General features: G+C 42.7%; 1 protein-coding gene across 1 annotated transcript in view; it reads right to left on the bottom strand.

Annotated features, from left to right (window-relative positions):
- NRIP3 (nuclear receptor interacting protein 3) overlaps window positions 1-15565 on the bottom strand; it is a 28060-nt gene that overhangs the window by 5664 nt on the left and 6831 nt on the right. The window contains exons 2-3 of the mRNA XM_072619481.1: window positions 6799-6960; window positions 5678-5760 (exon numbers count right to left, since the gene is read on the bottom strand). Of these exons, the coding sequence (XP_072475582.1) occupies window positions 5678-5760; window positions 6799-6960 (245 nt within the window). The remainder of the gene's footprint in view (window positions 1-5677; window positions 5761-6798; window positions 6961-15565) is intronic.

Below are 15565 nucleotides of genomic sequence, written 5' to 3'. Positions count from 1 at the left end.
AGGAAGTAAAAGAAAGTTAGACTTGTTCTTCTTGAATAGATTTTCAAGCCATGTGTAGAAAATTGTAGATGGCAGAACATGGTACCACATAAGCAAAGGTTTCCTAATAAGCAGAGCTAAGCAAAAATATAATGGGCTGCCTCTAGAGGTACTGAGTTGCTCATGCCCAAAGGCCTTCTATGAAAAGGTAGGTAGTACAACTATTATTATCCTCATTGTGTGTGTTTGTCCTTCATTGCCAAAGAAGACCATGCCATCAGAGAAATAATGACATGACTTGCACTTGACTTTGTTTTGAGTGAGGCAGGGCTGTGCAGGTCACCAGCCTCACTTCTCCTCCAGAGCCATCTGAATCCAATGACCAGATATTCATCAGGATGACTGGAGATGACCCAGGATGAGGCAATTGGGGTTAAGTGACTTGCCCAAGGTCACACAGCTAGTTTGACATAGCTAGGTTGACAGCTAGTAAGTATCTGAGGTGAGATTTGAACTCAAGTCCTCCTGACTCCTGCACTGGTGCTCTATCCACTGCACCACCTAGCTGCCCTTATCCCCATTGTACAGAAAAGGAAACTGAGGCTCTGAGAAATTGTGGCAAGTCCATAGGTACACTGGGATTTGAATCCAGGTCTTTTGCTCCAAGGCCGGTGCTCTACCCTGTTTCTCAATCATATATTAGGATAAGAAGGTTAATATCTACCTTAGGTAGACAACTGGGCCAAGAATGGATGTATAGGGCCATGGACTAAGTTGTTAACCTGGGAAAGCCTTAGCCAAAGTGCCCACATTAGTGAGAAATTACACAGTTGCCTTTATGAGGAATCCCAGGGTAGACAGTAGTTCTCCCATACCAATGGGAGAGGCCAATTTAATCTGTGTTTTGAGACAATGGGACTCCTCAAACTAAATATGGTGGACACATCTGGCTCCTCCTCCTTCCATTAGTTAGATGCCCCAAGCTTCCTTACTCTGCTGTTACTAACTTCCTTTTTTCTCACCAATTCAATTAGTTCAGTTCAACATACATGCATTATTAATTGTCTACTATATGCAAAGCAGTGTGCTTCCTGCTGGAGATAAATCTACTTCCCAATGTGGGAAATCTTAAAGGTCAAATGGAATTTTTCAATTGTTTGTATATGGGAAGTGATAGTGTGGCATGATTTTAAATTACTTTGAAACTTGACAGTGGATGAGTTGGAAGATGGCGGTAAACTCAACAGAAATAGGGTAGTTTGAAAGTGGGGTGGATTTGGAAGGAAGTCACCTTCCAAAGTCTGGTTTTGTGCATATTCAAATAAAGGTACCAGAGAGACATCCAGGTAGAAAGAGCCTACAGATAGGCAGCTGTTGGTGCAAGACTGGAATTCAGGAGGCAGATTAAGACTGTATACATAAATTTAGGAGTCATCTGCTGAGAGGTGATGATTGAACTCATGGAAGAAGATAAGATCACTAAAAAGTGATAGGAAGAGCAGGTATAGTATAAAATGTTGGGGGATACCCTTGCTTGGGGAGCAGGGGGATAATGAAGCATCACCTGAGACTGAGGAAGTCAGACAAATAGTGGGAAAACCAGGAAAGCAAAGGGCTACAGGGGCCAAGGGAAGAGAAGGGAGCCAGGAGAAGGGGATGGTGAGCAGTGTTGAAAGCTGGAGAAAAGACCATCACCCAGTAAACTCTTAAAGAGTAGGGACTGGTTTTTTACCCTTTTTTTTGTATCCCCAAAGTTTAGCGTGCCTGCTTCATGGCAGACACTTCATAAATGCTATTTGTGACTGGTTATGTTTGACAGTACCAGTATGTCTTGGGTTCTTTAGGGCAAAACCAGGTCAACCTAATTCACACATGCATCACCCAGGAAGGCAAGTGCAAAACACATTTTGGTGCTGATAATGACAACAAATACCACTGGGATTGGATCCTAATCAATGATACTTAGTTGGCAGTGGGAGAAAATGGCAACCAAGACTGCAGGCCGTTATATAAGCTGATGGAACTAACTAGCACCCAAGCTATTATGGGCTTGTGGGAAAATACATAATTACAGACTTTCTGTGCCAACACTTCTGATTTCCCCAGCAGCCTCATGGAGCTGCTTTTTTTTTTTTTTTTTTTGCCAATGTAGCCCATCTAACAAAAAAGTAATTGTGGTGTTTTGAACATGGTTATTAATTTCTTGAGTCTCTAATAGCTCCTTTGGAATTATGGTAGTCTGTGGCCTAGTTATACCCACAGCCCATGATGGCTCAAGACTTCCCAATTAAACAGGGTAAGTTAGAACCCCCTAACTAGTGGTTGGCAATGTCCTTGAACCAAGCTTCAAAGATTCTAGAGCAGAGGTTAACAATAACATATTTCAGGAAAATATCCAACCACATCTAAGAGGCATTTCAATTCTTCATTTGTCTAGGAATAAGAGGAATTGAATATAGCTCAATTTAAACAAGTCAAGGTTAGGGCTTAATGATCTTTAGGGATACCAGGATTTTGACTGTGACAGGTATGTGGTTATTGGGCTTTTAGGAGAGGGGAAAAGATACTGGATTTAGCCCCATCGACATGGGCTAAATCCTACAAGAATTTTAGTCTTAATTTGGACCTTATGGAGAGAGAATAGGGAGAAAAAGGGAAGAGAAGGGGAGGGTTTGAATGGAACATGGCAGGGGTGTTGCTGCACCCAAGTTGGAGAGCAGAATAAAGCTGTCAAAAGCCTTCTAGAATTGGGATGCACGGAAAAAAGGAAAATGAAATGAGCAGTCAGAGTTGGCAACCAAGGATAATGAGGTATTTATCTGTCTGCCTAATAATAGTAAAAGAGAGGTCTGTCGTTTTCCTGGGGTATGTACTAAAGACATAAAGACGCTCCCAAGACTTGTTAAAGCTGATGACTTCCAACTACCCCTGGTGATCCATGTGGATGAAAATAATGCTGTCAGAAGGAATCCAGAAATGAATGCTAAGGATTATGAAGTACTCAGTAAGAAAATAAATGCTTTTGGGGTATAGACACCATTCTCATCCCTGGCGCAGATTTGGGAAATGAACAACCTAAAAGGTAAATAGCTAAAAAGATGATGCCTGGGAAGAGAACTGGGAATTCTGGACAATAACCATCAGACTTCCCTTTGATCCCTGGCAAAATTCTAGCATGAATTATTAAAGGAAAGTTTGACAACAGCTAGAAAAGGAAGCAATGGTCATAATGGGCTAGCAAGGCTTTATCCAGCACGTCATGCCTTTTTGCTCTTTTTTTTTTTTTTACCAGGTTATTAGACTTGTAGATTAGGGGAACACTGCAGACATTCAACTGGATTTTAGCTCTTAAGGATTAGTCTATCTAAAAAGCATTTCAGAGGCTACCTCGAGAGAGAACTGATGAAATCTGAATGTAGATTAAAACATATTTTTCACTTAAAAAAAAAAGATGGAGACCACATGGCTTAGAATGGCAAAGGATTCAAAGTCATGAATGAGTTCCCAACAGCTCTGGGGAGAAAGCGCCCACATCAAGATCAGAGATTCACTGAAGTATCTATCAAAGGAAGAGTGTATGATCCTAAGGTGAACTAGCCTCTTTTTTTTAACATCACATACCAAAACAACAATATAGTCCATCTGGAGTCTGTCTGCAACAAAGGGTGTCAGGGCTATAAATATGTGAGCAACCTCTCTCAGGTATTTAACAAATGGAACCATTCAAACCAGCAGAGGCAACATAACCTAGAGGATGAAGGACTATCCTTGGAGTCAGGAAGAGGGAGGGCCAAATCCTGACTCTGACCTACACTGACCATATGATCCTGGGCAAATCCTGATCTCTCAGTGATCAGGAAATGTTCTGAGACTTTAAGTTATAGGTGAATGGCTGATCTGTATCAGGGACAGGCGTTTCCTTCCAACAAAAATAACAGGTCAGAGCCAAAACAAAATAAAACCAAATGATATTCAATTGACTGGATCCACACCCATATTCAATATCAGGGTATGCAGGGCTCCTATATTGATCCAAGGCAACCCACTGAGTCCTTCCCTGCTATATCTCTTATTAAAATGTAAATGCCTTTGGAGAGAAGGTAGGGTTGTCTTCCTTTGTATCCCCAGGACCTGGCACAAAGTAAGTATTTAATAATGCTTGTTGACTGACTGACTTTTACTCCTGTTGATTCCTGTAGCCTGGCATCTTGTCATGCCCATATCATGTGCTTAATAAATATTTGTTGAACTTAAAAAAAGGATCTGAGGGACGTAGAAGACTACAAATACAACAATGTGATAAGGCAGCCCAAAAGATGAATGTGTTCTTAGCCTCCATCCAGAAAGGGCCAGTGTCAAGAACAAGGATGACACCCATACTCTACTTTGGTCAGACCACATGTAGAATGTTATGTTTGGTTCTAGGCACCTCATTTTAGGAAAAACTTGGATACGCTGAAGAATGTCCAAAGGAGGACAGAAAACCGAATGCTGAAGGGCTCTTAAGACCCTGTGTGAAGATTGGTTGAAGAAACTTGACATAGCTAACTGGAAAGGAGAAAATTTAGGAGGGACATCATAGCTATCTTCAAGTATTAAATTCTGTCATATATAAGGCAGTTAGGTGGCACAGTGGATAGAGTGTCAGACTTGAAGTCAGGAGGACCTGAGTTCAAATCCCACCTCAGATACACACTTACTAGGTATGGGAGCCTGGGCAAATCACTTAATAACCTTGTTTGCCTCAGTTTCTTTATCCGTAAAATGAGCTGGAGAAGGAAAGGACAAGCAACTCTAGTATCTTTGCCAAGAAAACCCTGATGTCTTAGAAAGTCAGGCATGACTGAAACAACCCAATAACAACATCTGTAAGAGGCATAGACATAGGGGTATGCTGGGGTCACTTCAAACTGGCTCACAAGAGCCAATTGTTAAATTTTCAGCAGGGGCATTTATACCTCTGAAATTTGCAAACACTACAAATCAGGATTTGATTTGTTATTTTGTTGGTTGTCTAGACTTAAGAAAGTAATGGAGAAAATGTTAATAATGCACATTAAACTTAAAAGTGTATTGTGAATAATTTTTTTCTCCAGAGAGTCAGTTGTTAAACATTTACTGTCACATCCCTTGACAAACGTAATTTTTTTAAAAATTTCTTTAGCTCCAGAGAGTAAAGGTAGGTAGAAATTACAAAGAGATTAATTAAGACTTGACATATAGAGCTAGCCCAAAGTGGAAGAGCTTCTTTGGGGAGTAGAGAGCTTCTAAGTAAAAACTTGATGCCCATTTGTCAAAGATGCTGCAGAAGGAATTCTCATTTAGATCCGATGGGACTTGATGTCATTCCTTCAGAGTACCCTTCCAGTTCTGTGGTTTTGTGGTTTTCTAACAAAATCAGAAGACCTGGATCCAAATCTCAGTGCTACCACTTAGCTCTGCAACCTTGGGACAAGTGTCTGGACCTGTCTGAGCCTAAAAGGTCTGAGGTCCCTTAGAACCAACCTCTTGTAATACCATGACAATAACTGACATTGGCACAGTACTTTGATGTTCACAAAATGCTTCATATACATTATCTCATTTGATTGTTATGAGATCGTGAGAAGGTCCATGCTGGTTGGAATTCTCCAAAGGCCCAGAAATGACCTACAGTAGAGTGGCATGTCTAACTTCATTCCATCACAAATTGACTTACCCTAGTCTGTCCACACAGGCAGAGGAGATGAGATTATGTTGACAGCCAGTGTCAACCAAGGCTTTCAAATCCTTTCCAGCACACTGTGGAAAGAAAAACACGAAGCTTGACAGGACCAGTTACTACAGATACAAAGAGGAGAGGGACCAAGAAAGGAAGATTCAAGACTAAGAGAGAATTAGAGAGTGAGACACAGGCAGAGTACATACAGCCTTGATGACTCAGTGGTACCGCGGACAGAGCTGGGCTTGGAGTCATGAAGACCTGAGTTCAAATTCAGTCTCACGTATTTACTTACTGGCTGTGTGTCCCTGGGGAAATCACTTAACCTCTTTGCCTCAGTTTCCTCAACTGTAAAATAGGGATCGGATCGTCTTATCTTCCAGTGTAGTTGTGAGGACCAATTCGTAAAGTGCTTAGCAAAGTGCCTGGTATACAGTAGGTGCTTGATAAATGCTTGTTTTCTTCCCTCTCTCCTTCCTTGATGGTTCACAAGGTAGGTGATAGCGTGTTCCTATCAGATCTAGTTGCCTGTTACAGCTTGAGAAACATTCCTATCCCCAGGCTTGATCTGAGAGTATTTGAGCTGTACTGGTTCCCCAAGGAGGGACACCCTACTGAGGGATTGAGAATTGAGAGTTGCAAGTAGCCTTAGTAACCATGTCTGCCAACTCCTTCATTTTCTAGATGAAAATACTGAGGTCAAGAGAGGTTAAATGATTTCCCTGAAGGTACAGAGGGGGTAAGTGGTGCCAGTTGCCTGGAGTTCTAAGGACACTTGTATATTCTGACTACGCTCCTCACTGTTCCCCTTGGCCCAGCCTCAACCTAACTCAGCCCCACTATCTGGATCACATATCTTGTCTGGGGCCTCCAGTTGGCTGGACATCTTGATTCTTGGTTTCACTCAAGGACTAAAATCCAGGATGTTAGGCTGGTTGCTGGGTCTTCCCTAGGTCAAAACTGTCTGCAGCTTGGTGCCGATGGTGTTCCCAGAGGCTCCTTCTGTCTCTGCTGAGTGGGGCCAGGGAAGATCCTCCGGTCAGAGAAGTCCCTCTACTCCTCAGACAGAAGTGCAGTCTCCCTCCCCACCCCCACAAACCCTTTGGGCAGCATGTTACCTGGCAAGGCACCAGGATCATGTCCCCTTCTTCAGTCTTCTTCATCCCCTCAAACTTGGCCTGATTGAGTCTGTTGGTCTTCGGAGCCCAAGGGACCCGGCTGCTGCGGAGCTTGGAGAGGTTGGTCTCCATGAGGCGCCTCTGCAGGATGTTGTGGGGTTGCTTGAGGAAGACAAAAGAGAAGCACCTTAGAAAGATGGCAAGCCATGACCCACCAGGCCATCCCTCCCTCCAGCCTACTGCCCACCCTCCCCCATTTGCCTTCAACCCCCTTGTATTCAGGTATTAAAGCCAATGGCACAAGTTCAGGAGCTCAATGAAACATGCCAGTCCCTAAAAATAACTTGAGACTCTCACTCCTTTAAGAAAAAGATTTTTATTGATATTATGGGAATCTTTTATTTCCGTTTATTAACATTTATTATGGGGGTGGTCAGGACCGTTTTTCCTAGTTAAGTTTCGAACTGGCTGAAATCTGTTTCATAGGATGGGAAAAATTTACTTAAGACTTCAAACATTCCTCAGATAAGAAGCCAAGAAGGCAGTCAAGGCTTCCAAAAGTAATTTAACTTATCTTATTTGAGGAAGGATCCCTGACTTGGACTCTGTGGGCATGTAAATCTCGCCTCTCAATCAGCCCATTGTGAAGTCTCTAGATGCTGTTTAATCTGTAACCTGACTTAGTTTACCTATAGAGTCTGTTTTAACTAGGTTTGTTCCCTTAGGGAATGTATGAGATTATGATTTGGTTTAAGGTTGTTCAATTTTTAGGTCCTAAGATATATATATATATATATACACACACATATATATATGTATGTATGTATATAATATATACCCTCTTTAGAATTCTAATCTTGGTTCAGGTTGTATTTTTTTTAATCTGGAACCTGAGCATAAACATAAATCCTGGGTTTTCACCTTCATAATTTCTGCATGTGTAATAGATTTATTTCGACCACGGTGATCTACCACATGAACCCAAAGAACAGATATTTTGCCCATAACATTATTATCTTTTGATTTTTATATTACTTAGGTTTCCCCCTCTATCCTTCCCAGCCTCAGAGAGACATTCCTTATAACAAATTTGTTCAAGAAAAGAAAAAATTTCAGCAAAATTGATTAAGCCATTGAAAAAGTCGATGCTTTGTGCAATGGTCCTCACACGGACTTCTTCATCCCGCTTTGCCTCTCATTTCCACTCCCTATGTATGGGTTTACCTGAAATTCTGTGCCTGAGGAACGTGTGCACATGTTTACCGCAGGGGAATTCTGGGTCAAGGTCATAGTCACTGAGGAGTATTTGAGGTCATTGGCCCCACCCCAGCTGGAAGCATCTGCCCCCCCCCCCAAGATAATTACATTTGCAACAATACACATTTATATGGGGTACCCCAAAAGGCTTAGTTCAGTTTTAAGCAAATAGTTTAAATTAATAACTAGCTTGTTCAAGCTTTAATGGTTTTAAGACTATTGTATGTACTTTCGGGACATCCTGTATCAGCACTTGGAGGCTTTCAAAGTGCTGTCTTAAAAACAACCCAATTGTGGGGAGGGAGGGAGGCAAGCATTATTATCCTCATTTTACAAGTGAGGAAACTGAGGATCAGCAACTTGCCTGTGGCACAGGAAGCGTAGGAGTCAAGATTTAGATCCATGTCTTTTGACTGGAGGAAGGGCAGAATGAACAACCCTGAGATCTTGAGACTCCAAACCCATCCCTATTCTCCTAACAACTGTACCATGCTGTTCATATACCTGATGGCTATTTGTGGAGTTCCACTGGAGTAGAATTTCCCCAAAAGACTCTGATTGATGAGGTGGAGGGGGTCTGTATGAAACAGGATCATTAGAAGACTTAATGCACATTTCACCATCAAAGAGATGGGGGGTGGTGGTGGTGCTTGTGGGCCTTGAAAATGGTTTGGAGTCAGGCCCTTCCTCACCCCCAGATGTTTGCTGTACCCACCCCAAGCATCCCCAGTGGAAAAGAGCTTTCAGTCTACCAGTAGTGACTTTCTGCTTCAGGATCCTACTCTAATCCAGGCAACTGGAAAACTAGTATCCTAAAGAGAGAGTTAAGGCATCTATCTAGTCAGCATCTTCTGTAAGACACCTTTCCTGGTGTCCCCTAAATTCTCACTCCCAGTGTCTGCCCACTGAAATTACCTTCCACTTATAATGTGTATGCACATGTACGTAACCATATTTACATATAAAGATAATGTAGACACATATATTATATAAAATATAGTAAATCTAGAATATAATAAATTAGATAAGATGTAATGAATAATAAATTAATTATAAATAATAATAAATGCTATGATAAATATAATATTTATATATAAAAGATGTATGTGGTTATGTACATATGCACACATATAATGTCTTTCATATATAAATGTGTGTGTATTGTATATACCTAGTTGTTTGTATGTTGTTTCTTCCATTCAAATGTGTTTCTCCTTTGTGGCCAAAGGAGACCACGCCATCAGAGAAATGATGCCATGACTTGCACTTGACTTTGATTTGAGTGAGGGAGGGCTGTGCAGGTCACCAGCCTCACTTCTCTTCCACAGCCATCTGGATCCAGTGACCAGATATTCATCAGGATGACTGGAGATGACCCAGGATGAGGCAATTGGGGTTAAGTGACTCGCCCAAGATCACACAGCTAGTGAGTGTCAAGGGTTGCCTCTCCTTGTATGTCCAGATCTTAATGTAAGGCCTGGCACAGAGCAAGAGCTTAATAAATGCTTGTCAAAGAACTTTTTCCTGTCTTACTTGGGGACCAATCCCGGTTAGGCCAAGTCAATTCCTCGTGGCTTCCTGCACAGAACGTAAGTCAGGGCTGATCAGGAGGAGACTCCTCTCTCCTTCTTTATTATTGTTCTCAGGATAGAGATTATAAAGTACCTGCTAAATAGTCTGGAAATCAGCTTCCGTGCTATCCTGTGGACCCCTGCCCTTAACCTGAGACCTCCCCTGTTCTGTTCATCATCTGCCCTCACATTCAGCAGGGCTAGAACCAAAGAGACAACTTAGAAGGGATCCCAGAAATCAAGATGTATGTATGCATGTATGCATGTATATGTACATGCATGCACATATGTGTATGTGTGTACGTAAAGCAATCATAGCTCTAAAATAAGAGGGTACCTCAGGGGTCCCCTAATCCAACCTCTTCATTTCATAGCAGATGTAATTGAAGCCCAGAGAAATCCATCTAGGCCTGGTGGGGGTCGGGGGATATGACAGACCCCAAGAGAAAAGCCTCCCTCCTACACAGTAGATTACTGAGATAGGGGCCCCTCTAGAATCAGAATGACTCATTGACTTATTGTAACCCTGACAGGAGATGCTGCTTCCCAAAATACTCTGGTTGTTGGCAAAGCAGGTTTTAAATTAGTATCATGGGGGGAGGAGGGGAGGAGGTTAGTTGGAGGTGGGGGAAGGGTCTGCCCTTACATAAAAAGCAAGAGCTTAATTTGATAGAGGTAGGTAGGTAGAGGCAGGGTCTACTTCTGGTCATTCTCCCCAGAATTCTGTTGTGACAATAAGGGGCAGGAAGCTGCTTGTCCCAGAGTCACTCAGAATTTAGCCAGATCACAGAGGGGCCTGGATTAACGTAAATGGCACTAGATCCTATCCAAGCTGGAAAACTGTCTTCTATTCAGAGAGTCTGATGCCAACAACGGAAGCCCATTCATCTCTCAGAGGAAATGCTATTTGGTTAAATTGCTTTGCAGGTTTAAAAGAAAAATGTTGAATTGCAAAGATTATGTTTCTGTACATTTTCACTGAGAGACAAGCAGTAAAGGCAGGAAGCTGAGCCAGGGAGATTTGCAAGCAGGAGGCAAGCTAAGGACTGTTTTTCTCCCTCTCCTGGTCCTTCCATAAGTTCATTTTTCTCTTGGCCTTTTGAACTATTCAAAGATACCTCCTTTCGTTCTACTACTGGGGATCAGAACAGGATGCTTTGAGTCTCAAGGGAAAGGGATGGAGTAGTAGAAATAGTAGAAAGGCTGGGAAAATGGATGAGGAGGGATAAGAATGATGCCTTCTGGAAGAGGAAAAGGGAGGCAGGATGGAGGTGGAGAAGAGGACTGAGATGCATTGTCCTTGTATAAAATGGGAAATCATTCTCTCCCTTAGGTTGATTCCTTTGACACCCCCCCAGCATCTTTCATCAAGGGAAATCAAAATGAGGGTGACGATGAGATGGATAGTTGTAAGGAAAAGTGTGGCACAATGGAAAGATCACTAGCTTTGATATTAAAGGATGGCTTCAAATCCCACCTTTGACTCTACCTGGGGGACCTTGGGCAAATCACCTAACTTTTCTGGCTTCAGTTTCCTCCTCTGTAAAATGAGGGAATTGGACTAAATGACTTCTAAAATCACTTCCAGCTCTAGAACCATGATCTCCTGACCAGGGCTCCAAGTTACCTTACCTTTCTACCTATCACTCCATGGGACTAAGTGGACTGTTTATTCAAGGCCCTACGGACAGTACTGTAAACCATTGGTATTAAAAGCTCTCTAGTGACTTGACCTCTGAGTAGTTTATAGGTTTTTAAAAAGTCAGGAATTTGGATAGTAAAAGTTTTGCTATGGATTGGCCCCATTGTTGTGACTGATTGGGTTTCAGACTGAGCCCTCCATCTAAAATGTGATTAACTTCTCAGATGGTAACCATAGCCCCTTACACTTCACAGAGCTCTGGCACCAGGACTCCATGTAGAAGACTCCCAAATCTTTCCCCTTGGCCTCTCAACACTAGGCTACCTCCCATTTCCAGCAATCTTCATTTGACTGAAACTTGCCATGTTAAAAACAACCTATCACATCCCCTCCCACAACTTTATCTCATCTCCACCACCACTTTCCTGCTCCCTGCTTCCACCAGCTCCCAAAATGGCATTTATCTCTGGTGCCTTTTCCTTAGTTTCTCTAGCTACATCGCTGTTAACATCAGTCCTTGACTCTGTGTTCTAGCAAAATACTAGCTAACATTTTATAAGGCACATTAAGCTTTGCAAAACTCTTCACAAATATTTTATTTTGTCCTTACACTCACCCTGAAAGGTGAGTATTATTCTCATCTCCATTTTACAGTTGAGGAAACTGAGGCAGACAGAAGCTAAGTGGCTTACCCAAGGTTATCCAGCTAGTAAGCATCTGAGGCTGGATTTCAATTCAGGTCTTCCCAACTCTAGGTCCAGTGCTGTATTCACCAAACCACCTAGCTGCTGAAGTTTAAATAACCTTAAAATTGCACTAAGATTTTTGGAACACCCTGAAAAAATCCTTCACTACTCACTCCTACCTCCCCACCTCTGGAACAGACCTTCAAATATCTGAAGACAGTTATGTGCCTTAAGTCTTCTTTTCTCCCCTTGTTCTTTCAGTGGGTCCTCAGGTTGAATGGGTTTCAAATACCCTCACCATCGTCATTGCTCTTCTCTGAATATACTTCCATTTGTCAATGTGCTACCTTTCTAAAATGTGGTATCCACAGCTGGAAACTACTGCAGATGTGGTCTGATCATAACAGGGTTACAGCAAGGTTCTGGCCTCCCTCAGTCTAGACATTCACTCTACTGTTGCTATAACCTAACCACCATGTTAGGTTTTTTGACTGTGAGATCCCCAAGGGTTATGAATTTTTTTCTTCTCCCCTTATGGTACCCAGGGTAGTGCTTCAATTTCCTCCTAAAAGCTGACTGTAGCTTGCCTGAGCTTGTGTTCCAGGTATCCTGTGGTGTTCTGGAATAACTAGAAAGAGTCTACTGGGAATCGAAACCCCTACCTTAGTTCTAAAGTAGCTGCAATAAACGCAGATGTTGGACTCTTCCTGCTGCTTCTGCTAAGACCTGGCTGCTGATCTGGGGCTGAGAAAGCTCCCAAGCCCCAACCAAGGGAGCTGCATGAGGCCCATTGAGTCACATGTTGCCTGTTTCACCATCAGGCATTTCCACAGTAATTGGGTACAGTGGGAGCCTGTTTTTCAGCTGAGGGTGGCAAAGGAGCCCCAATCTGGCTCTTGATCTGCTCGTCATCTTCTTCCCCAGGCTGTACAGGGGAAAGGAGGGTGTAGAAAAAAAGCAAAGATGATTCTGGGACTGGCTGACTGGGACCCATAAAAAAGATTGTATCCATCCTCAGGAATCTATATCCTGGCCAAAAAGACGGCGGCCTAGCTGGATTCTTGCATCTGAAGTGCAATTCTTGGTACAAGAAATGGGCCGGCTCATCATTGGCAAGAAGGACACAGATTCAGAGTTGTTTTTTCCAATAAGGGGTAATAGATTGTAAAAATCCATCTATATCTATGATGGATAAAGTGAGGCTAATAGCAGTACATACTTCCAAAGTTGTGTGAGGATGTAATTGATTATGTCTACATATCTATATCTATCAATCGATTGATCGATCTATCTGTCTATCCATATATTTCTAAAGTGCTTTGTAAACCTTAGGGTAGCTAGGTGGTGCAGTGGATAGAGAGTTGGGCCCAGAGTCAGGAAGATTCTTCTTCCTGAGTTCAAATCTAGCCTCGAACATTATTAACTGTGTGATCCTGGGCAAGTCATTTAACCCTGTCTACCTCAGTTTCCACATCTGTAAAATGTGCTGGAGAAGGAAATGGCAAACCACTCCAGTATCTTTGCCAAGAAAACCCCAAATGGGATCATAAAGAGTCAGATGTGACTTACTAATTGTGAACCTTAACAAGCAACATAAATGTTAACTATTATTAATAACTGATCCCTTTTGTAACTAGGGACCACATGTCAGCCTCACAACTCAGGGTCAGAGTGCTGGGCCTGGAGACAAGAAGACCTAAGTTCAAATCCAACCTCAGATACTTGTTAGGTGTGTGACCCTAGGCAAGTCACTCAACCTCTGTCTGCCTCAGTTTCCTCACTGGTAAAATGAGGATCATAATCTACCTTGCAGGGTTGTTGTGAAGATCAAATGAGATAATTTTTGTAAAGCACTTAGTACAGTACCTGGCACTTCATAAGCATTTATTCCCTTCCTTTTCCTTCCCTTCCCCTTGTGGTTGAACTGCTAACTTGGTTTTATTAGTAATCCACTCTAACCCCTGAGTTACCTATCTGCAACACAGAAAAGCAATTCTCTTACCAACCTTCACCACAGGTCGAGGATCTCAGACCTGTCCATCAGAAATAGGAAGAGGTGTGCAGGACTCCCCCCACCTTGCCACGCTCCTCTCTCAGCCTGTCTGTACAGATGAAAGGTTACATTCTCACTAGCAACTGAACTAGAGGTAACTGAGAATAAGGAAGAGAGTTCTATCCTTAGGGTCCTTCCTTGGGCAGAGGCTGGGAACCCTTGTATAGAGGGTGGGTCATAGGTGTAGGAAGATGCCACGAAAGTATGACAAGGCTCAGTGGTTATCAAGGGATAACCTTAAAAAAAAAGTCCCTGAAAAACACCAGCCCTTTGGCTCACAGGAGGGCTTTTAATAGGAAAAATGGTGTTAACCTTATGGCTGTCAGCTACAGACTATTTGTACCCATAAAATCACATGTCTTTAGAACTGGAAGGAATATTAGAAGTTATATAATTTTATGGATGAAAAAATGGAGGAACAAGGAGAGGAAGGGATTTTGTCTAACCATGCAATAACAAATAGAGGCTGGATGGGGATGGAAGCCAGGTCTCCTGATTCATTCTCTGCTTTTCCTAGGATATCAGGGTATCCTGAGTCACTAATGGGTCCTACTGATTGGCAGGTGGTACCCTTAGAAGAGTATCCCCAATCTGTAAAGTAACCTCTGATCAATGGGGTTCTATCGATGAATGGCTCTGGTAGAGTACAGGCACACAAAGGAAGAGGCTGCTGGAACACGTGACCCCAGCCAGGGTGGGCAGAAGAAATACTGACTCCCCGAGGCCTTACTTCCAAACTTGCTGCAGAGCTGTGAGCATTTGGTAAGCAACAGAATCAGACAACTGACTGCACATAAGCAATCAGAAAGATGCAAGGGAGAGGGGGGAGCTCCCTTTGAGCAAGGCTGTCACAAGGCAAAGAGGCGAAGAGTCACAGAGGGCCTGGAGCAGAGTCACAGACAGCCCTAGGCAGGCTCACAGATGCTTCTGGGCAGCCTCAGTCACAAGGACGCTCTGCCCATGGAGAGGGGTGGTAAAAAGGTGTGTGGGTCATATTAATCCCTTCAGGAACACTGCAGTGGTCCAGTACTGCTAGTGAAATCCTTTTAGGGACCCAAGGTCTGGAACATTGACAGGACTTGACATGAGAGTAAAAGGATGTGGAGACTTTCAGATCTCGCAGAAAAGAGATCTGGAATGGTGTCAGCTTCAAATCCTGTACACGTGTGTATGTGCATGTGAGCACACATATACACACTCAGAGGAATTATGATGGAGAAGTTCCTTTCTAGCTCAAAATCCTATCATTCTGGGTGTGAACTTGCTCAGCCAATCTCGGGGAAAATTCCATTTCCTGCCTTCTCACTTTTCAGGATCCTTCCTTGAACAGAATCTCAGATTTGAAGGGGACCTGAAAAGTTGTCTGGTCTTGGAGCACTTAAAATATTCATTTCTCATACTATATTGCATTGTTAGTTTCCTTTTAATAGGGAAGCTAGGTAGTACAGCAGATAGAGCACCAGAGTCTGGAAGACATGAAATTCAAATCTGACCTCACACTTACTAGCTGTATAACCGTGGGTTATTAAGCTCTGTTTCCCTCAGCCTCCTCATCTGT

Source organism: Notamacropus eugenii, chromosome 6 (genome assembly GCF_028372415.1).
Source record: "Notamacropus eugenii isolate mMacEug1 chromosome 6, mMacEug1.pri_v2, whole genome shotgun sequence".
Classification (NCBI taxonomy): domain Eukaryota; kingdom Metazoa; phylum Chordata; class Mammalia; order Diprotodontia; family Macropodidae; genus Notamacropus; species Notamacropus eugenii.
This window is presented reverse-complemented; position numbering and strand designations above follow the sequence as displayed.